Source organism: Pterocles gutturalis, unplaced genomic scaffold (genome assembly GCF_000699245.1).
Source record: "Pterocles gutturalis isolate BGI_N339 unplaced genomic scaffold, ASM69924v1 scaffold16090, whole genome shotgun sequence".
NCBI lineage: Eukaryota > Metazoa > Chordata > Aves > Pterocliformes > Pteroclidae > Pterocles > Pterocles gutturalis.
The window spans coordinates 48,257-70,116 of record NW_010146151.1 but is presented as its reverse complement, the minus strand read 5'-3'; the positions used below and the strand labels follow the sequence as shown (position 1 = coordinate 70,116).

The following is a 21,860-nucleotide window of genomic DNA, read 5'->3' as shown; positions in this document are numbered from 1 at the left end:
ACCCCTCTGAGGATGTGGCTGCCGCTGTTTATGCAGCCCCAGGGAAGCGTTAGGCTGTCCAGGGGACGGGGAGGCGGGGAGTGCTGCAGCTCAGAAAGGTGGAGCTGTATTGAAGTTGACAGGGCCCTGCTGATTTACATTACCTGAGGACCTGGTGCGTGCTTTCTGTAAATATCTCAGCATGTTTACACTGCTTTCATCGCATGCCTCACAGCTAGTGATTTTTATAAATATCCTACTGCCTCTCCGCTGTCTCCCTTCCCTCTTGCTGGAGGACATCTCTCCCCCCGCCAGGCAGCGACTGGCAGGTCAGCAGCTCTCTGGTTTTGGGGAAAAGAGCACCACAGACCCCAGCGAGGATGCTTGGTCTGTGCTGCATTCAGTGAAGAAATTCACGGTTTCTTTTGCCGCTGAGGAAAGTGTTGTGGAGCACAGTGGTCAAGCCAGGAAGCAGGCTCTCGAGTAGCCGAGGCCATCTTGCCTCAGCACTGCGAGTGACTGTGCTGATGCCGTGAGTACAAGGCAGGACGCAGCGAGAGAGCCCACATCGTGTAGCTGCAGTGAAGGCGTGATTTCGGGGAGGCACTGAAACTTCCAGAGTGAACCATTCTTCCTGCGGTTTCTTGTTGGTGTAAGAAAAGAGAAGAGAAGGCAAGCTAAGCTGAGGTGCCCTGTGGTGTGCAGCCCTGGTGCAGCTCTGGGGGATCTCTGTGTGTTTGTGTGATGCTGTGTTATTCCTGTGCTTCAGGGCTTCCTGCTGGCTACCCGTGAGAGCCCCCAAGCAGTGTTTTAGTCCTTTCTGTAATATTTGGCTTCTGGATTTGTGTGAGGATGTTGACTGTCCTTGGTGTGCTGGAGGCTGGGCACGAGCAGAGGGAGGGATGTGGGGGTAGAAAAGCACTGGGGCTTCACTGGCTTTAATGTCTCAGATCTCTGCTTCAGTTCTCCTGCTTTCATACTAAGGGTTAAACTGATCCCCAGTTGGGGGGGAGGGGGTGGAGGGGGAGTGAATTTTCCCCCTCAGGCTGTTTGTCAGGGATTTCCTTTGCCCTCCTCCACTATCCACACCAGAGGTCATCTGGAGGTCCCTTTTGCGGGCCCCTTGGCCCTGGCCTTTGCTCTCTCTTGCCCTTTCCTGAGGCACAAGTTGCAGCTTTCCATCAGTTGTGACAGGTCTCACATTTGCTCCAGCACTCCGACATTCAAGGGGCTGTGGTAGCATGTGGGGGCAATGTGCCTGGGAACTTTCTGAAATGGACAAATGCTGCATGTGCAGTGGATGGAAGTGTGACCCCAGTGGTCCCCTCAGGCCCGCAGCCTAAAGGCTTGGTGCTGCTCTGTGTACATGAAAAGATTTTTGGGGAGAAAAGGGGCTTTCCTAGAGGTTTTGCACCAGTGCCTTTCTCAGGGTGGGGAAGGCTTAATGGCCCAGTGGATGTGTCCACAGTGCACAGCAGAAATCAGGATAATCACAGTAACTCAAAAAATTCACTTTAAACTAGTATTATAGGCAGTCTAAAAGCAAGCTAGAAATCATTTGGCTGAGAAGGTCGCAAACAGTTTGTGGCTTCACATGTGTATTTTCCTTGTTTTTTGAATGTTTTCAGTTTGTTGTCTGAAAGATACACAGAGAGAAAACTGTGTGATTATAAAACTGGGGAAGAAGCAAAAGTGATTAAACATGAGATGCTGTCAAATGCATCAAGTAAATACACTAGGGAAAAATCTCTCTTCTTGCTTGATAGTGTTAGTAAGTTAGAGTAAGTAAATTTAAAGATACACAAAGAAAAGCACAGTTTAAAAATTGGCCACATTCCTGCAAGACCATGGCAGCATCAGAGCAAACTAGGAATGCTATTTTCCAAATGCTGGAAAATAGATTTACAAACTTCTTAGCATCAAAATGTATACCAAAAAATCCCCACAGTTGTGTTTTACATTTAGATCTATGTATGACTTTGAAAAGACTTTCTAGTAAAGCTAATTCTGGGGCTGTTTCTCAACTTTTCATTCTAGGATTTGACCCTGCTTCCCCTTTTCAGGTCACAAGAGATGCCTTCATTTGTTTCTCAGGTCTCTTGTAGTGACTGCACCATGGGTTTTGTTTTGTGTTGTTGCCTAGTTCTTCAAGGGTCACACAAAACCTATCATTTCAAGCTGGGTTTTTATGTTGCTTGCCTTCCACTATGTCAGATTGTGGTTCCTTTGGGCAACTTTGTTGTGAGATAAATTGAAATATAAAATATTTAGGTAAAAAGAGTTATCTTGTAAAGAGGTTGTGATTGACAGTACTCCCCAGGGTCAAGCTTAACAAGATTTGGAATTAATAAGAAAAGTGTGCCATGAAGTGTGCCATAAAACCCACATTCCTGAGTGTTGGTTGTTTTGCAGCTGTTGTTTTTATGACCAGATTTTGTTTTGCTTTGTTTTCTAATAGCATATCAGCATTCATTCCATTGAGCCTTTGTGGATTTCTACATTAGGCAAAAGTGAGATAACAGTCAAAGGAGAAAACTTTACACGTGCATCAGGCATAAAACTGATACTGACTGGAATCACTGGCTGTAAACCAGACATGTGAGTTAAGCTCTGAAAAACAATACTATTTACTTTGCATGGTGAAAATTATGCCCATTTTGCCCCAGCAGCAGAGTTGTGTGAACAGTTGTCATGGACCTCTCTTCAGCAAAGGGGGGGATGCTCTGCACTCCTTTAGTTATACTTCCACTTTAAATTCCCAAAGGATGGAAATGAATTTGGTGTTTGGGTACAATACAAGGGATGGGTGGGTAGGTGGGCAGCTCTCAACAGTAGTTAGGACAGTTCTTTCTGTACCTGTGGCCCTCTGTGCCTTGCAGCAGGCACCAAGAAGTCAGGTCACAGGAAAGCCTCACCTTTTGTTTGACTCTCCTCTGCTTCAGAATAATCCTCGTGTATTCTACAATTCTGCTTGTGAAAGCACAGACACCATGCCAGGGAAAAGAATCTCTCATGCAGCAGCGTGTACTTTTCTTTGTTGATGATTGCACAGTGTAACCCCCTAGATAATTAGGCTATCTTATTCTGAATCAGTCATTTTCAGGTGCAGCTGCAATGGCTGCTTGTGATTACCAAGCCCATTTTACATAGCTAGCACTTCAAAAAGTATTCATGTGGTACAGTTCAATTTTTAGTTCAATCATTAATTTCTTGGGGACCCTGGAAAACAAAAGGAAAGAAGGATGGAGAGAGGGAAAGGATGGAGAGAGAGGAAGTAGAGAGAAAAAAGAAGGAGAGAAAGGGAGGAAGGAGGGGGGAAAGAGAGAGAAAAAGAAGAAAGAAAAGGAAGCTGAAGATTCTCATTCTTGACTAGCTGATGTATTGCCAGCACAGAAAAGTACACAGCAAAGTACACAGTTTACACAGCAGAATCACACATTGTGTTACATAGCCTTATCCCAAGGCTGTAAGACCAATATCTGTACTGTCTTCTGTGATTATTGTGACACATAGCGACTTCATTCAAAGTATGCCCTATTTCATCTTTTCAACTCCCTGCTCTCTGTTTCTCCTTCCATCTGGCAGCTCAAAGAGAGATACGTTCCTCTTCTCTCCTCATCCTTTGCTTTAAGTTATAGGCTTTGTGTAGTAGCACCAGTGAGTGGTGTGGCCTCTGTGTTTCAGCGTCTGACAGTTTTCTTTCTCTTCCAGCATTAAAGTTAGAAATGTGCTAAATGATACACAAATGACATTTGCTCTCCCACCAACACGTAAAGAGGCCAAAAGTATATGTATACAGGCTAATGGGAAAAAGTGTTCACCACCAATGACTCTGCATTATGTTTCACTGCCATCGTGTCTCGGAATCACACCAAATACCTCCTGGATCAGGTACATTTGTCTTTCTATACTTTTTATCTATTTGTATGAGCCTCCTTCCTTGGCTGGACTGTAGCTGATGTAAACTTGGATGACTGGTGTAACCTGTTGTGGAGGATGAATTTACACTGGTGAACTGATTTAACATTTAACGTGCAGATAGGGTCATGATACCTGCAAGACAGGCTCTGTGTTCTGCAGGATTCTGTGGATTCCTTCCTGCACACCTCAAGTCTCCTTTGTAGAAGTCAAAAATAGTCTCGTAATACTAAAGCTAAACCCAAAATATGGGTAGCACACATTAAGTCAAATTCCAGTTAACTTTGATTTCTTGATACTAATATACCCTTCACCTCCAAAACAGTATAAAGTATGAGTGAACTGGAAATGAAGTGAAAATAATCACCACTGCAGTGATACGTGCAGACTTGCTTTAGGACCAGGTTCCGTCAAGCCTCTGCTGTGCTCTGCAGGAGATTCACAGGTCTGGTGGAAGACTTACAGGGTGGTTTTAAGATATTCTCAGGCACAGATTTCCACCTGTCCCTCTGCCTGTGCAGTTTTTACTCAGTTTCACGTCCTTAATCTGATATCTTGGCGTCAAAAGCACTGACAAATGTGGATTTGAGGTAATAAGTTGGGCTGGCAGCTGCAGCAGCTGAGCAGCTAGGACACATGCCCTCATTTCCAGGTGAGGGGCAGCTCAGGCAGCTGGAAATTAATAATACCTTAAACCACTCCAACTGTGTTCAGCAGAGATTGTGAGCCAGAGCCCTCAGACACAAGCACCATTGTGTGTGCTGAGACAGATGGTCTGAACACTGCCGAGAATGTTTCCTGTGAGGTGCCTGGCACTAATGGTTCGTCCTGAAGAAGGCAAGAATTAAGCACAGGCAGGGCTGCTCTGGGGCAGCAAAATACCGTGATGCTCTTTCTCCAAGACAGAATATTCAATCACTGTCTGGTTCTTTGGCTGCATGAACAGAAAACAAGATGGAGAGTCCCTGGAAAGGAGTATGTGTGTGTATGCTATCAAGTGATTTGGTTTTGTGGTAGCAAAAGCATTTACCATTGCATTAAAAGGAAAGAATGGAAGTACGCTGTATAGCTCAAATTATCTTGTCCTGCGGTTTGACTTTATTATATTGGCTGCTACCAACGCAACATACACGAGTAGTTGATTCACGGCTGTGAAGCTTTAGTGCAGGACTTAGCTGTGGGAAAACGGATAATATTAACCTGCCTTCCCTCTCCCCTCTTTTTTTTTATTTTTTTTTTTTTTTACAGTGGTGGTCGCAAAATTACTACAATAGGTAGAAATTTCAATGTGGTAGACAGTGTGATTATTTCGGATGACCAGAGATCAAACCTCACCGTAAGTCTTAATCTCCTTTACAATACTAAATAGAGGTCTCTTATGAGATTAGGTTTTATTCCTAAGGTTTCAGACGGATCTCAATATTTTACAAACACTTGCGGGCACACATCAGTCACCCTACTGAAATAAATATGACCACTTGTAGGATTACAGTTGCACATGTTCTCACTATTTGATCATGGATACACATAAGCTACTCTCCTGCGTAACTCCGTAAGCCTTTTTTCTATGCTGTAGAGACTTGGTCCAAAATTGTCCTTTTTGAGCCTCCCCAGCCTCTGTATATGGGTCTGCTGGAGAAAGGGGTGATGTACTCCTCTCTTACTTTATGTTGAGAACTCAAATGGTGCCACTGCCTCAGCAAGGGACAGGAGACTGGAGCTGATTTTGGGATGAAGCCCTTCCTCCAAGGCTGTGAGGAGGTGGGCACCCTGTTGTCTCCTGGGCTTGCAGCACAGAGACCAGAAAACAGGAGCACCACCCCATGGCATAACCAATGGGGTGATTGTAGCAACTCCGCTCCATCAGGAGTTAAGCTGGGGAGTGCGAATGCCCAGGGGTGCTGGAGAGCTTGTCCTGCACTTCTCTTGTCACCTGCATTGAGGGGAAGGAGGAAGAAATTACTGTCACTATTCCTGTGTCACTGCAGGAAATAGCTGCCTTAACAGCGTGCAATCAGCCTTAAAGCAGCACGCAGAATGTGTGATAAATGTGCTCAAAGGTAGACACAGGCTCAACACAGAAACTTTCCCAGGTGCTCTGCATGCAGCCCTGATCGCAGAGAAGAGGTTTAGCAGATATCTGTGTGAAGTCAAGAAGACGTTAAAATGATTTTGAGTGCCTCTGTTTGTAATTGTACCCACTGTTGAGTACTTAATGACTCTTACAGCTTTGCCATTGCATTTCTAGGTCTCTAGGTGTCCTGGAAATGAATCTGAATATCATTACTTGACACCAAGCCTGAGCCATGCAACAGAGAGTAAAGTTGTTGATATGATGTTAAAAGTGGAAACTACCTTTATACCATGTGTCAAATTACACTATCACCCTGACCCAGTGTTCATTAACTACCAGCTACACACTGAGCTGGATCCTGATCTGGAATTAAAAATATACGTAAGTTTGAAAGTAATGAACTATAATTCCTTATTTATAATAGTTGTTAGGGATCATTTCACATCTTACTGTATTTAGTGACTGTTCATTATCTTCATTTATTTCCCTCTAGAAAGAAAATGACAACTTGAATATTTCTAAAACTGAGGTAGAGGTTTATCTGTCATATATGAATGGTGCACAGACCAAACAGATATGGTTCAATGTCCAAAATATTACTAAAAAACCAGACCGTAGCACCATACTATGCAAATTCAAACGGGAAGGAACAGACAAGATTGATTTTTCCACAGTGAAAGTTTTTGTAAGTACAATTCCCTTTTGTTGCTATTTAACAATGTTTGGATGTTTATGCAAATGTAGTAAAATGTTGCATTAATGCTCTGGTCATGAATGCTCTTTATAGGAGGAGGAACTGGATGCATTTATTCTTCTCCTGGTGCTTGGTAGTCCGGTTGTCTTCCTCACATCTAATCATGCCTGCCTGGCTTAGGTACCACAAGCAGTACTGAGTTCATTTCCTGTCTGGTTACAGCTGTAGTGTCAGAGGTAGGCTTTGCAGCCTGAGCAGAGGTCACTGCTGCTGAGCTCCAGGAGAGCAGTAGCTTGTCAGACCTCTGGCTGCAGCACAGCAGCACCAGTAAAGCATCACTGGCTCCAGGAGAACCCCTCATCTTAGATCTGTAAGCAATCTGCTGCTGCAGTGTGGCCATGAGGAAAAGGATTGTGTCCTCCTGTTCACTTTTTCTCACTCAAATAGATAAGGATCTTGAACAGTGCATAGGGGTCACCACTGAGACAGAAGAGAAGGCATTTCTGGATGAAAAAGGGGTGAAATTCCATGTGCACCAAAATGCTATGAAGGAGGCCAAAATTCTGTGAACATATGTCACAAAGCCTGTCCCAAATATAAGAACATTAGCATGGATGTCAAAGCTAAATGGCAGCTTAAGATATTTCCTCCATGAATAAAATGAAGATATGAATTTTTTAAAATGCAGTCATCACCATTTATGAGGGAGAAGAATTATGCCAGACTCTTATTTCAGTGTATGGTGGTATAAAACCAAAATAACTCTTTTGACTTCAAGGCATATGGCTCATAGTAAAGATTAACGAAGCTATTCTCAATTTCATATCACTGTTAACTGATCCTCCATCTGTGGATCCTGCCGTCTGAGCCAGTTATGGCATGGAAAAGCCTTTCTGAGATTGGTGTTACATTTAAATATTAACATTGCCTTGCAACATCACATGCTCATCCTGCAAGCTCCATAGGAGTGACTGTCATAGAAAGGTCACCACTTCACTAAGGGAAAGCAAATGCAATAGTTATAATGTCACATTTCACTTGTCGTACCTTAAAAATTACTTTTTCCAACATCAAGGAAAAAGTAAAAGTAGGAAATCATAACGTGTTCAATCTTGTAAATAAATCATCATAGAAGAAGTAGGGCCCCTGTGAAGAAAGGATAAGCTGGATATAAAAGATAGGTATGGCCCAAGAATAAATGAATGTCTTGCTCTAGTTTTCAGGAAGAAAGAGGATATTGAGTGTGGGGTCAAAGACAGGATGGTCAGTCTGAATGGAGGTGTCAAAGACGAAAATGCCATTCTTGCGACAGAAGCAGCAAATAGAAAACCAGTATTTAAAAGAAAAAAAAATAACTCGGCAAATAGAGGCTTGCTGATTGAATCCTAATGCTATATAAAGCTTGATAATGTATTTTGAATGAGGGACTCATGAAAGACCTGGAGGTAAATGGAAAATGAGATAATTGTTGACTTCTTTTTAATAAAAGCAGATTATGCTCAGTATCTTTATTTGGTAAGATGAGTGATTTCCTCAGCAATAAAAAAATGGTAGATCACAGGTACCTGGAAGTCATTCAGTAAACTACTTAACATGGTGATTATGAAGACGCTAGGGATTAGAAAAACTGGATGCTGTGTATGGGGAGCTGACTCTGGGCAATGTTGATTTTCATGCAGATATTAATATCACTAGTAACTTGAGCACAAAAATAAAGCATTTACTAATAACATTTGCTGATGACATAAAGCTCAGAGGCATTACCAGTCCAGAAGAGGTCTTATAATGTCATGCAGGAAGAATGAAATGAATTTAGGAATAGGAATCGGATGAATTCAGGTGTACCTTATTTAGTCCGTGATTCATAAGCAAGATAAAAGACAAGGAAAGAAATGGGGCCACCGAGTAGGAAGGTTATGGTGAAGATTAAAGATAATCTAAGTATGAAAGGAAAATTAAATGATTGCTTTGCCTCAGTTTTCAATAAGCAGGGATGAGTAACAGGAATTTCTGCTTTAGGAATGCTTTGGTTGGACATGACAAGTGGAGAAAGTCAGGTGTATTAGTCACAGGATGATTAATGTAGTTAGCCACCAATGCATTTCAGCATTAGAAAAGGCAAATGGGATCCTAGGAAGGCTCAGACCAAAATACTTTGTATAGAAACTGTGAAAACACATGAACAACTGAGGAAAAAATACACTTGATGGAAGAAATAGGTTTGCTTTGTCTTCAGTTCTTTGTAGTCCCAGAAATACGAAGTCTCTGTGCTTCCAGCCCTGTGGGGTTTCTTTGCTTGCTGATGTCTGTATAGCTGCAATGTCACTATCCAGTTGGCAGTGTCCAGCTGCCCTGGCTGCTCACCTCTTGTGACAAGCCAGTGATCAAAATCACCAGATCTCTGCCTTTCCTGCTGTAACCCAAAATAGTTTCAACCCAACCCTCCTTTTCAATTATCTCAGACTCGTTGCTATCTCTGGCACTTGGTGGTATTTTTCTGTGTTGAACCATATTTTTACTTCTAGTCTGTTTATAGTCTTAGCTACCCTTTATTTATGTGCTTTCACAGACCTCTCTGAGGTCCTCCTTTGTGAAATTTCTTCTGCCATAATTATCAGTGGTGAATGCCTCAGTTTGGCATCTGGCATACTTCAGCACTTTCGTGTATTGCTAAGAATTTATCCTTGTCCTGCCTTTGACAAGCCCAGTGGCTGTTGGGGATGTTGTACATGTACTGTATTTTGTATTTGTTCTTAAGCAGACCTTCAGGATCACCCTGCATCTTACATGAAGAGGTCAAAACTTCTGCAAAGAGAAGAGGGCTATGGGCCAGGCATCTATAAAAATTTTTACTTTCCTCATTATTAGCGTGGGTCTTATCTTACTTTTCAGCTCAGCAGAGTAACACTGTGAGTGCAAAGGAACGTTTTTAACTGTCAGTAGGTACTTTCCTTGCTTCAAAATGCAAGAATGTTTAGCAGCGATTCTGAAATGCATGAGCCACTTGGCCAGCTGGAGACAGATCTTGCCATTCATTTGAGGGATCTAGTTTACAGTGAGAGCAGTGGCAAAATTTGGTGCTGCATGAGGACTTCCAAATTTGTCTATTGTTGCTGCTCTGTTATCCTGCTTAAACATCAAATACAATAAAAGTGGAGTTTGTGTTGGTTCACATATGTTTTCCTGAATTGCTGCTGTCTTCCCAGTAATCTGCAGAACCAGGGTCCTTCAAGCACCTCAAATACTTTCTTTTTTTTTTTTGTACATTAAATGTCATCTTAAGCACTGACGTAATACCTGTCCTCTATTAATACAGCCATTATTTTTCTTCAGGTCAAATTGGGAAATTTTGAGCATGAAGTCAAACCAACATCATCACACATATATTTATATGTTCTTATTTTGCTACCTATCGTAGTGGGTGTCATTATAGGTAAGTAGAATAATATGTTTTCAGTTTTTGATTTGCTGAAGGCTATAATCATGACACATAAACACATATACATATTCACGTACATGTTTTGGACTGTCACAAACAGTCTGGTGGCTTTCACAGAATCACAGAATGTTAGAGATTGGAAGGGACCTCGAAAGATCATCTAGTCCAATCCCCCTGCCGGAGCAGGAACACCTAGATCAGATCACACAGGAACGCATCCAGGTGGGCTTTGAATGTCTCCAGAGAAGGAGACTCCACAACCTCTCTGGGCAGCCTCTTCCCGATAAGAGTGGACAAAGTTAACTCTGGTCTGGTGGTGAAGTCTGTCTTGTCAGACTACAGCATGTCACGAGACAGTAGTTTTGGCTGTTCTGCTGGGATTACTTACCACCATTTAGTGAGGCAAGACATAGGACTGACATCCTTGTGTCACAGCTTGGGCCCTTCCAGCTGTCAGAGCTGGCGTCCCCTCACATCCCTAGGCGAGATATTCCCTAACAAACTGCTTATCCTCAGGCGGTGTTTGTGGTGTTTCTGCTCAGTCTCATCTGGATCATTCATGAATTTGTAGGTCATTACTAAATTCAGGGGGGTAAATTGTTATCCCCTCCTGTTTTTGTCACTCCTTTTTTTTCTAAATATTTTGCCCTGGTTATTTATTTGACAAATTTGCATTTATTGTAGTAAGTTTGAGTACTTGTTCTTCTTTTGTTCGTTTGGGTTTGTTTTTAAAAAAGGCATTACCTTTACAGGAACCATATCTCATACCTTTTCTCTCTCTAAGCTTTAGAGAACTTAATACTTTGGAAGTGGATTTCCTGTTCAAAAGAACTGCTTTTCCTGTTTCATCAGTGCTACTTTAAGTAGGTTGCTAGTAGTTGAAGCAGTTGTTAGCTTCTGTGTCTTCACTGTTCAGGTTGTACATAGCAGAGCGTGCTGTACTTTCAAATCTTGTTAGATTGACAATTCTAAGACCTTGTTACAAGGAATGGTTTTTATTGAACACGTGGATTTAGATCCAGATGACTGGGGCTCATGAGTACTAGCACACTGACAACAGCAGAAGCAGTAATCTCCTGGAGAGTGCAAGTGTATACTAATCTTTCTGTTTCTTAAAATAGTTTTGAAATCCATATTTTATAGGGGTTGTCTGTTCTGCAATTTCTGTACTCAGAGTCTTTTTTTCTTCCTTTTTAGCGGCATTCATAGTTACTAGATACAAATCCAAAGAGTTAACTCGTAAACAGAGTCAACAACTTGAACTGCTGGAATATGAGATTCGGAAAGAAATACGTGAGGGTAAGTCTAAAGAGCTTTGTAGAGCTTAAGTACAGTAATAATTTCTGAACTGAAACTGTCAAGAAGCTCACATTATGTAAACAATTTTATAGCTGTTAGAATATTTTTGTGTGGTTTCAGAGTTCCCCTTTAATGTTGGTGTGCACTGCAGTAGCAGATAGCACTGAGCTAATAGGATTGCATGTAATATTTCTTCAACAAAAGTGGAAAAAAAATGGAATGGTACTTTCCTGCTCATAAGACTTTCAGACAGTGCTCTTGCCTGAAGACTGTTTTTTAAGGAACATCTATGGGGGCCAAGTTATAATTGTGAAAATGATTTTGTGTCAACTAAACTAACTCTCTGGGTGGGGAGGGGGGGTGCTTTTTCAGGATTTGCTGAGCTGCAGATGGATGAATTAGACGTGGTGGATAGTTTTGGCACCGTTCCCTTCCTTGACTACAAACACTTTGCTCTTAGAACTTTCTTCCCAGAGGTAAATATTTACAACTCTTTCAGTTGTCAGCCCTGCCTAATAATGAGAAAGCTAGGAAGGTCAGGATCTAATAACTGAAGTAAATACTACGCAGTAGTTGCACATTGTTTTCACAAGAAGCTTTCCTTAACTCAAGAATTACCAAAGAACATTTAAGACTGTACATCTCTACATTTAACCAAGCCTAAATGCTGTAGATAAAGCACCATTGTTGAATTTTCAAGGGTTGTGTGTGCATCCATTTCTTTTTTGCCCAGCCTCACTAAGCTGCTTGCCTTTCGGGCCATCCCAAATAAGCTATAATTTATCCATTCCTTTTTTTGTTCTCATGCTTTGACTTTCGATGCTATAGCTAATTAAAGTAGCAGTCAGGTTAGCTAACATGCTAGCTAACATCTTGACACTTCCTAATTAGACTTGTGGGATGAGGAAATGGCTCTAAGGTCATGCTGACTTTCTGCTTCAAGCTGCTGACAGGAATGGTAAGACCTTGATTCAAAGGAGGGCAGGTCAAATGCTTAAACGTTACATAAGTACTTAAGTGCTGTCTGGTTTAGAGGTGAATAGTTTCATTGTTCTTTGGAGCAGTTTGTGCCACTGCATCAGAGGACTGAAGAGGCCTCCTCTTAAATGTTTTACTTCTCTTGCTGTTTTTTTGCATATGTAACATATTATGATGCTGATAAGTGCATTTGCTGCAGCTTTCAAAATTATATCATGATGTTAACCAGTGCTTACTGGCATTTGCTAATTGGCAGAAGCTCTGATCTCAACGGGTGATACTTTGCTGTGTAACTGACACCAACGAGTAGAAACCCTGGGTTATGTGCTGTGGTGTTTTAGGTTATAACTGGTATGTGTGCAAAATATCTACTAGCCTCAATGTGTTGCTCATCACTGCTGCAGCCTGGTCGTGCGGGCTTATCTGCACACTGCTTCACTTCATCGCTGTGTGTGATCCCACTAAAAGCTCATTGCGATAAATACATGTGGTGCTGCAGAATCAGGACCTTTTTTTGTACAACACCAAATACCAGATATGAAGGCAGAATAATATTTAACAATTGCGTATGCATAATCTTTGTACACTTTAAGTCCAGGTCTCACACCAAAGGAAACTGGGAATATCTCTCCTGGCACTGCTGTGATGCACCCAGTCTAATTTGTATGGGGCGGCTAGGAGGTTTGAAGAAAGTAGACCAAGAAAACCTTACATTCTGCATCTCTTTTCATTCAGTTTGTTTTGTTGCCAGGCTTATTAACATTAAAATAGTGTTTTTATTTTTAGGAATATATATTTTCCTAGTGATAGTCCTCTGTCAAAACAGTTAACAATCTGTAGAAGCTGTCTGTGTGGAAATACTTTGCTTTATGCAAATAAAAAGGAAAGAAAAAAAAAAGGCACAAATTCTGCCACTTTGTTGCACTATGTGAGGTCAGAAAGGGAAGAGATCCTGTTTTGCCTTGGTGAGTCCCATGCACATCCTGGAAATTATTCCACTTAGATTTTGTCTCAGTTTGAAATACTGATACCACAAAGGTAAACTTGCCACTATTAGCTCTCTACAGACATGTGGTGTCAAGCAAGTTATTTAACATATTGTGTACCATTTTTTCCTGCTAAGTATTTATCATTTACATTGTGGGAGTATCCAAACATGCCTTGCGCTGTATGGATGTGGTAGGAGATCAGTGCTCTACTAAACAAATATTACAGATGAATAGAAAAGGCGGTGGGTTAGTAGATTGCAACTGAGTGTCAGAAGGGTCCACAGAAGGGTCAAAGTGACAAACCACCACTTCCTTCACTAACCTCATGTGTTTGAATGATGTATGTTTTGAACTCTTTCTGCCTTCCTGTGTGTTCGATGGGCTTTGTCTCATCTAGTCTAAGTTGTTTAAATAGGAACATCACTGAGCACCTTCTGTAGTCAGTGCAGAGACAAGCAGCTCAAGAAAGTGATTCATCCTACTTGCCTGAGACATCTGTCTCAGGATGTGATGAGTTGCTTAAAGGAGTCAGATACCTAAAATTAAGAGTGATGGACCCCATCTTCATTTTGAGCTTCTTGCTTTCCACTGCTTGAATTTTCTGTATTTAATCTGGCTTGATAGCTTTTGTTTTGTGCTTGCTGCTTGTAGGCGTTAAATGGATACTACATCTATTCTTAAAATATTCCTTGTGTTCAGCCTGATTTTTGCTTTACTTGTTAAATTTGGGTTATTATTTCTGTTTTCCCTCACTTTCGCATATTGTTTGGTTTAATGTTGCCATGCTTGTTCCCTATTCAGAGGCATTTTTAACCTTTAATGTAGTTCTGGTTGTTTCACTCTGTATGTGTGTGTTTTATTGGTAGGTGGTGTTAGGGGTGCTGAAGAAGTTCTGGAAAAATGGGAATAGCCAGTGGAGGAAGAGGAAGAAGGGTTTGCTAGGGGAGAACAGAGGGCAAGAGGAAAGGGAGGAATGAACAGTAAGATATGTAGATGAAAAATCAGATGTGAGCCAGCAACATGTGTTTGCATCCCAGAAAGCCAATTGTACCCTGGGCTGCATCAAGAGAAGCGTGACCAGCAGGTCGAGGAAGGTGATTCTCCCCCTCTACTCTGCTCTTATGAGACCCCACCTGGAGTGCTGCATCCAGCTCTGGGGTTCCCAGTGCAAGAAAGACATGGGCCTGTTAGAGCAGGTCCAGAAGAGGGCCGCAAAACTGATCAGAGGGATGGAGTATCTGTCCTGTGAAGAAAGCCTGAGGGAGTTGGGGTTGTTCAGCCTTGGAGGAGAGAAGGTTCCAGGGAGACCTAATTGCAGCCTTTCAATATAAAGGAGGTTTATAAGAAAGACGAAGAGAGACTTTTTACCAGGGCCTCTAGCGATAGGATGAGGGGCAATGGTTTTAAACTGAAAGAGAGTGGATTTAGGTTGGACATATGGAAGAGATTCTCTATGATGAGGGTGGTTAAACACTGGAACAGGTCGCCCAGAGAAGTTGTGGATGCCCCATCCCTGGAGGTGTTCAAGGCCAGGCTGGATGAGGCTTTGAGCAGCCTGGTCTAGTAGAAGGTGTCCCTGCCTATGGCAGGGCATTGGAGTAGATGATCTTTGAAGGTCCCTTCCAACCCAAATCATTCTGTGGTTCTGTGATTCTATAAGGAAACTAGGGGCTGCCAGCGTCACACATAAAGCAGATGGCAGTGAGCGTTGCTAGTGTGAATTTGTTGCTCAAGGGTGCTGCTTTGGGAACATGCAGCTGTGTTGGGACCTTACAGCCTGTAAGAGTCAGACAAGAGGCATTGACAAGGTATTTGAGAACTGGGGGCTTCCCTTTGTTGCGAGAGCTTTTTCTAGGACTGGGTGTGTGGTGGCACCTGTGCCTCTCTGGAGTCTGACAGCATGGACTTCCTGGAGAGTTCGTTAATGAACATTCATAAAGTGCCTTGAAATGAATGGAAGCAGATGGACTGAAGTGTCACTCTGTTACAGAAACCCTCTATACCAAAGGCTGTCGTTGCCATCCAAGAAGGATGCAGCCTGCAGCACCCCTTGCACACGAGCATATTTGTAAATGAGGATAATAAACAGCTTTTCCTGTGGAGTGTTAGTTGACTGCTGTGCTAGTGCAGCTCAGAAGCATAGAGTAACACACACAGCAACCCTCAAGTCAATACCAGGTCATCTTTGAGAGTTCACTTTTCAGTGAACTTTGGCAGCACCTTTGCTGAAGTTATTGTGTAGAGGTTTTATATTGTAGTCATGTTAGAAGCCAGCATTTCCATTGCTTTATTTCAACTTTTATGCCATCAGGAATATGCTTGGCGCATTTAATGTACATGTGTTAGAAACTTTTGGTAGACGTAAGAATGATAAATATCACCTGTCTTATATTTTAGTCAGGAGGCTTTGCATCCATCTTCAGTGAAGACATGCCACAGGTAAGTTGATGTAGTGTGATAAGCCATAATTAATAAATATTTTTTCAAGTGATTGTATCCCTTATCTCAGTGTTGGCCCTAGAACACGTCAGATTACATTTTTGATATTCCCTTTCCCCCATGAGGAGGGTTACATGGATTTATATATAAAAAGAATTTGATATGTAAGGTGCTGTTACCCAATGTCTATTATGACATTTAAATATAATAAACAGAATCTAGTAATGGGAAACAACAGGCAAACTTAACTATTGGCATTACTTTATGTATATGATAGAAAATGTATGCTGTGCATGTGTATACTCTGTGTTGTACACAAACACAAATGCATGTTCGGTAAAATCCTGAGACCCATGAAATAAGTGAAAAATTCCCGCAGATTTGAATGAGGCCAGGATCTTACACCATATGTTGCTTACCGTTTTTCTGAGCATTAAGAATCCATCATAGCTAAACTACAGTTTGCTTATTTTTGTTTAACTATTCCAGAGCAGAGACCAAACGAGCAAGGATGAAAGCTTCAACATGTTGCATGCTTTAATTTGTAACAAGAACTTTCTTGTTACTCTCATTCACACCCTTGAAAAGCAGAAAAATTTCTCTGTGAAAGACAGGTATAGTATGATTATGCTTATCATTTCAAGACAACGAATTAGCAGGAAAAACAACATGGATTGTAGCACACAAATGTAATTTCTGCTCCTTGCAAAACAGGCTTGCGTTACTCCAGAGCATTTTTGCATCTTCTCCGTCTGCACACACTGAGGAAGAAAAAACATTGAGATTAAAACAAGCCATTAAAGAGAAATCAGAATGTCTGTACATGTAAACAAAGAGGCAAAAGAGCAGGAAAACTCACTTCAAAACTGTAAACACTTCCTGCAGTTAAATTAACAGTTCTACAGTTTAGAAATGTTCTATCACTGAAGCAGGTGTTGTTCTGCAGAACTGAATTTAGAGACACAAATTCTGTGTTTAAAAAATAATCACAAGAGCAGATGGACTTGCATTTTTCATATATTTGTAGAGATCAGTGGACAGTTTCTGTGCCTGAGGAGGGAAAACTTAGGATATGAACTGCACTAAAGTGTGTTTCATTTATTGCAACTGACTGGGAAAAGAAAATCCAAATATTATAGCATTCTTTTTTTTTCTCTTTCTTTTTTTTTTTTTTTTTTTTTTTAACAGATGCTTGTTTGCCTCTTTCCTGACTATTGCACTACAAACTAAGCTAGTTTATCTAACCCATATTTTGGAAGTGTTGACAAAGGACTTGATGGAGCAATCAAGCAATGTACAGCCTAAGCTCCTGCTCAGACGAACTGAATCTGTGGTGGAAAAATTGCTGACAAACTGGATGTCTGTCTGCCTTTCTGGATTTCTCCGGGTATGTGTACATCTTTTCACTACATAAGACACACAAGGATTTTCTTTAACTGACTTATTCCATAAGAATTGTTAGAGTAATTAGTTTAGAGCATTCAGTCTAACTTCTAACATTATTAATGTGTACTCTTCTGGTTTAGGTGACTTAGCTAGCTATCATCAAGGGGATGTAGGAAAAGAGCACATCTGTAAGTGATTATCATGTCCTTTATTTGGCTGAGATTTGGGTAATTTTGCAACCCTGTCATATCCTTTTCTCATGTCAGACATTATTTCATCTCCATGAGATGTATTGTGATCATACTAAAAGAGTGACACGCTCATTAAAATGCCAGCTGTACCTTTCTATGCAAGCTGTTGAAAAGCCACCATGTAACAGAGATTTAAGGAGTACCATCTTTTGGAAAACTGAACTACTTTTCAAACTTTTTCACCTCCAATTAGCACTGCAGATTTCAAGAACTAAATGACTTAAAGTGGAAACAAAATAAGCATTTTCTTTCATTTTACTGTTTGTTTGTTTTAGCCCACTTGGTAGCACTTCATTCTTGGTTTTGGTGCTTGGTTATGCTTCCTGTCTCTGCTACCAGTTAGATGGTATCACTCAGATCAGTCCTTGCACTTGCCATTAATACAACAGCAGAAATACTTGAGGCTCAGCAGCTTAGGCCGGTTTCCTGAAACCCCAGGAGAGAGCCAAGGAACTGTCAGAGAGCCAAGGAACTGTTCTCGATACACCAGTCATCTTTAAAGAGCTGTGCTACTGAGATGCATTAGCCAGGTTTCAGGAATGGTGTCGCATGAAAATAAAGATCCATCCTTTCCTTTCTCAGGTTCTTGCCTGAAGACTGGGGTTCAGGCAGGAGAGGGAAGCCCCAGTTCCATTCCCTCTTTCACTGATAACCCCAGTGTATGTCCCACCACCTTGCTCCCAAGGCATTTTTTCAGGTACAACAGGGGGAAATGCCAATTCAAAAGGAAACTAGTTGTTAGCTTGTTTTCTCACAAGACCGAGAAAAGAAGAAATAGCTGAAGTATACGTGTGAACACATGCACGTCTCACCCCCCACCCTCTCTTTGGTGGAACTAGGAAGCATCTGCCAGGTGGAGTAGGAGCAGCTTGTCTGGAGTGTGCTTGTGCACAGCAAGGGGCTGTGAGCTACTTGCCACACGCTCCAGCTGTCCCTTGCTATTTGCATGAGACTTTCACACCAAAAAGCAAATGATGGAGGTTGAACAAATAACTAGATAAATTTGCTCAGAGGAATTTTCTTTTCTAATTGCGAGATAACAAGTTAGTTAAAAGGTAATAACTCCATTTGTTACACTTGATTTTTTCCTAGTTATTCATGCTTGTTTAGTCATTACAAAAATAAACATGTGCCTTGCGTTTGTTTCATGTCCTAGGAGACAATTGGTGAACCTTTCTATTTGCTAGTGACAACCCTCAATCAGAGGATAAACAAAGGACCTGTTGATGCCATAACTTGCAAAGCCCTGTACACGCTTAACGAAGACTGGCTGCTGTGGCAGGTGTCTGAATTCAAAACAGTGGTATGTTTGCCAGTTTGTGTTCCCTCCAAACATGGACAACTACAATGTTTTCTCTTTTTCTAGGAAACTAAATTAAGGCTCTTAGACACTAAGGTGATTGTTAAGTACCCAGACAATAAAATTGTTATTGTTGACAAAGTTTCAAAACACAATAGAGTTTAACTAGCTGGTATTTCACCAATATACATTTCAGAAATAGCACTCACCCCTTGCTTCACAGCATGCCTCAATCACCAAAGGTTATGTTTAATGAAGTCTCAGGGTATTAAAATTCCTTCTTATTTTAAGGTGTACTACAAAAATATAAACATATGCTTAGAATTTAAACTAAATTACACTTTTCCAATGAATGAAGGAATGGAATGCAGAGATGCTATTTTGTGTAATCTTCAGGCAGCAATAATTTGCTGTGGGTTTCAATGTTATTAACTCCAAATTAGCAAGGTTAAAGTGTGGTGGATTTTAATTAGTCACTTGGTTAAAAACAAGGTATCTGGGAAGCCTAGCTAAGTTTCTGAACTTTGCCATAGATTTCTTGCCTTTCTCAAAGCAACTACGAAGTGCTTCCTATTTTATGGTTACACCCAGAATTCTCTGGAAGCTGGTATTCTCTTACTGATTGTCATTCTGAAACTTAGGGGAGGAGGAGCGGCAAGTATTATTGCACTTTGGAGCATATAAAAATTATGACTTTTTGACTAAGAGGTCTGAAAAAGGTTTTCAGAAAAAACAGCACTTTTTTCCCAGAATTTCCAAATTATTTTAAGCCCAAGAACATAAAATCTTCATTTCCAGTCATTTCCATAGCTTCCTTGCTTCTTAACTCCTGGCTTCCTATCAGAGTTACCAAACATACTTAGGAGTATGAGAAGTGCAACTGAATAATTGCCTTCAGAGCCTGGGAGCAGAAATTGCCAGGGCAGCAACTGCCATGTCAGGGACACTGCAAGTATTGGTGCCTTTGGATGAAAATTCAGTTCTTTTCAGAGCCCATATCCTGAGCCTCAGCTAGGGCTGGAGCTTACAGGTCTGCCTATCTTCTGTTTTTGCAGCAAGTACCTGGAGGTCCTAAGATGTCCCATACTGGAGTAGACCACATGACCCTGGAAATTTTGTCTGGTCAGCAATCTGTTGGACTTAGCTCACTGGGTCATGTAGGAAGCTCACTGAAATGACAGCCTTTCTGTGAAATGTTTCTGAATTGTCATTTTCTGCTGAAAGCTCTTAGATTGACAAATTTATAGTCACATCTTCTTATAGCTGTTTACAAGCTTCCTTTGAAGGTACTTCAAGCTAAGTTGCAACAATGTACGTTTGGAAAGAAAGTTTGTGACTAAAAATTAAATGTATAATACCATGTCTTTGGTTTCCTTGTTTGTGTGCTGCACTCTGGTATGCATTTGGGATCCAGGGTAAGTTTAAATATATATAGCCTTAGGATACAAAACCCAGTAGTTAGGCAGAGCAACAATTTTCAAGCAAGCTCAATATGCCTGTTACTAGTAGACTGCACAGGAACATCTGGTCCTGTGGAATTGATTGAATTTTCTTATTTATAGCACAAATTCAAATTGAGAGAACCTTGGGGGGGATAGCTGATTTTGAAACTGCTGAACACTGCCTTCAATACTTTTCCTAGAGCTAATTCTATGCATGCAGTCACTGATAGGGTCTTGTGGGGACCTTGCAGTGAAGAGGAGAGAGGGGAAGTGGTCTGAAGGACGTGGTATCAGTGGGGAAGGCTGTCTGCGGATGGATGAGGAAGTGAGAGATCAGATAACATTTCTCGAATGTTGTTTGCTGGCTTTGTACTTTGTATTCCTGCTTTTAAATAGGAGATAATAATGCTGTTATAGGGTTATTTCCCTACTAAGGTCCAGGAGTTTAATGGACTTAGTTGAGAGGTGGCTGGATGTTCCCTTTAAAACCATCAGAAAAGGAGAGAGGATCCTGCGGTAAAATTACAGAGACTCTACCTCTGGCTGGACAGGGAAACAGTTTTGTTTAGTGTTTTGTCTAAGACTTATGCTGGAAACTAATACTGTGCTGTGAAAGAGGTTTAGATGGAACAGGGAGGCTTTCTGGGCTGGGGAAGCAGGCCAGTTGTGCACATTTTCTTTTCAAGAATAGCATTTAACAGGATGCTAAAGTGGAAGGAGTCAGCTTTTCTTCTCTCACTAACACCACTTCACAGGCACCGCAATGATATGCAGGACCTGTGAGCATGCAGACAGGGAACCAAGTATTTTCTCCTTTCTTTGGAAGAAAATTTCTGCCTAAAAGATTGCAGGTTTTGTTTTCTAAATGTAATACATTCTGAGCTGAGTTTTCAAATGCATTTGCATATTTGCTCCCTGCAGTTATATTCTGAATCTTGCAGTATTTTGTTGGTATTTTATTTTGCCCGTTTCTATGGCCCCACAATAGCAGTACACTAAAGCCTACCTGTCCTGAGCAGAGTATAAAAACACAGCCAAAAAGAGGATGATAAAAGGATACTGCAGCACATCTGCAGACACTCAGTGTCCAGATTTTTAAGGTATGTAGGCACATACAGGGATGTAGCTGGTAGGGAGTTCAACTCTCAAATCAGTGGCAGGGCACAAACAGGGGTGTAGCCACTCTGCGTGCAAATCTCTCTTTTCAGCATAGGGGCTTAGTTCCAAACCACTAAAGCAGGATACAGACAGGCTCCTAAAAATCAGAGGGAGCTCCACAGGTCTTCTCCTAAACACACCACTGTGCAGATGAACTCTTGGAGCAGAAGGAAGAAGCACCAGGCACAGAGAAAGAAGGAAGAATGGGAGAGATTTTCTAAAATTCAAACCATTTGTAACAGGGGAAAAAAAGAGAACTAAGAAACATGTTGGTTTTGAATTGTATTAGAGCTATCCCCTGCCTGGGCCCCACGCCTTTTTTTAAAAAGGCCACGGGCCTTGGGACCAGCCAAACCGACTGTTACCCCCCTCAGCTGGAAAGGGTCAGATATGGAACAGAGATGGGCTGCTGAAGTAAATACTCAAGCACAGGTATTGAAGGAAAGATGCTTCTAAAAGCACTGGTCCAGTATGAGCTGAGGAGCTGTGTGGTTTCATGCTGTGCTAATATTTG

At 41.4% G+C, this 21,860-nt stretch overlaps 1 protein-coding gene across 1 annotated transcript in view; it reads left to right on the top strand.

Annotated features, from left to right (window-relative positions):
• The window catches only part of PLXNC1 (plexin C1), a gene marked incomplete at its 5' end in the record, with an annotated part of 68,596 nt that overhangs the window by 28,507 nt on the left and 18,229 nt on the right, over positions 1 to 21,860 (top strand). The window contains 12 exons of the mRNA XM_010085638.1: positions 2,438 to 2,577; positions 3,691 to 3,870; positions 5,146 to 5,233; positions 6,146 to 6,397; positions 6,465 to 6,656; positions 9,999 to 10,098; positions 11,302 to 11,403; positions 11,776 to 11,879; positions 15,768 to 15,809; positions 16,299 to 16,423; positions 16,998 to 17,196; positions 18,603 to 18,753. Coding sequence (XP_010083940.1) covers positions 2,438 to 2,577; positions 3,691 to 3,870; positions 5,146 to 5,233; positions 6,146 to 6,397; positions 6,465 to 6,656; positions 9,999 to 10,098; positions 11,302 to 11,403; positions 11,776 to 11,879; positions 15,768 to 15,809; positions 16,299 to 16,423; positions 16,998 to 17,196; positions 18,603 to 18,753 — 1,675 coding nt within the window. The remainder of the gene's footprint in view (positions 1 to 2,437; positions 2,578 to 3,690; positions 3,871 to 5,145; positions 5,234 to 6,145; positions 6,398 to 6,464; positions 6,657 to 9,998; positions 10,099 to 11,301; positions 11,404 to 11,775; positions 11,880 to 15,767; positions 15,810 to 16,298; positions 16,424 to 16,997; positions 17,197 to 18,602; positions 18,754 to 21,860) is intronic.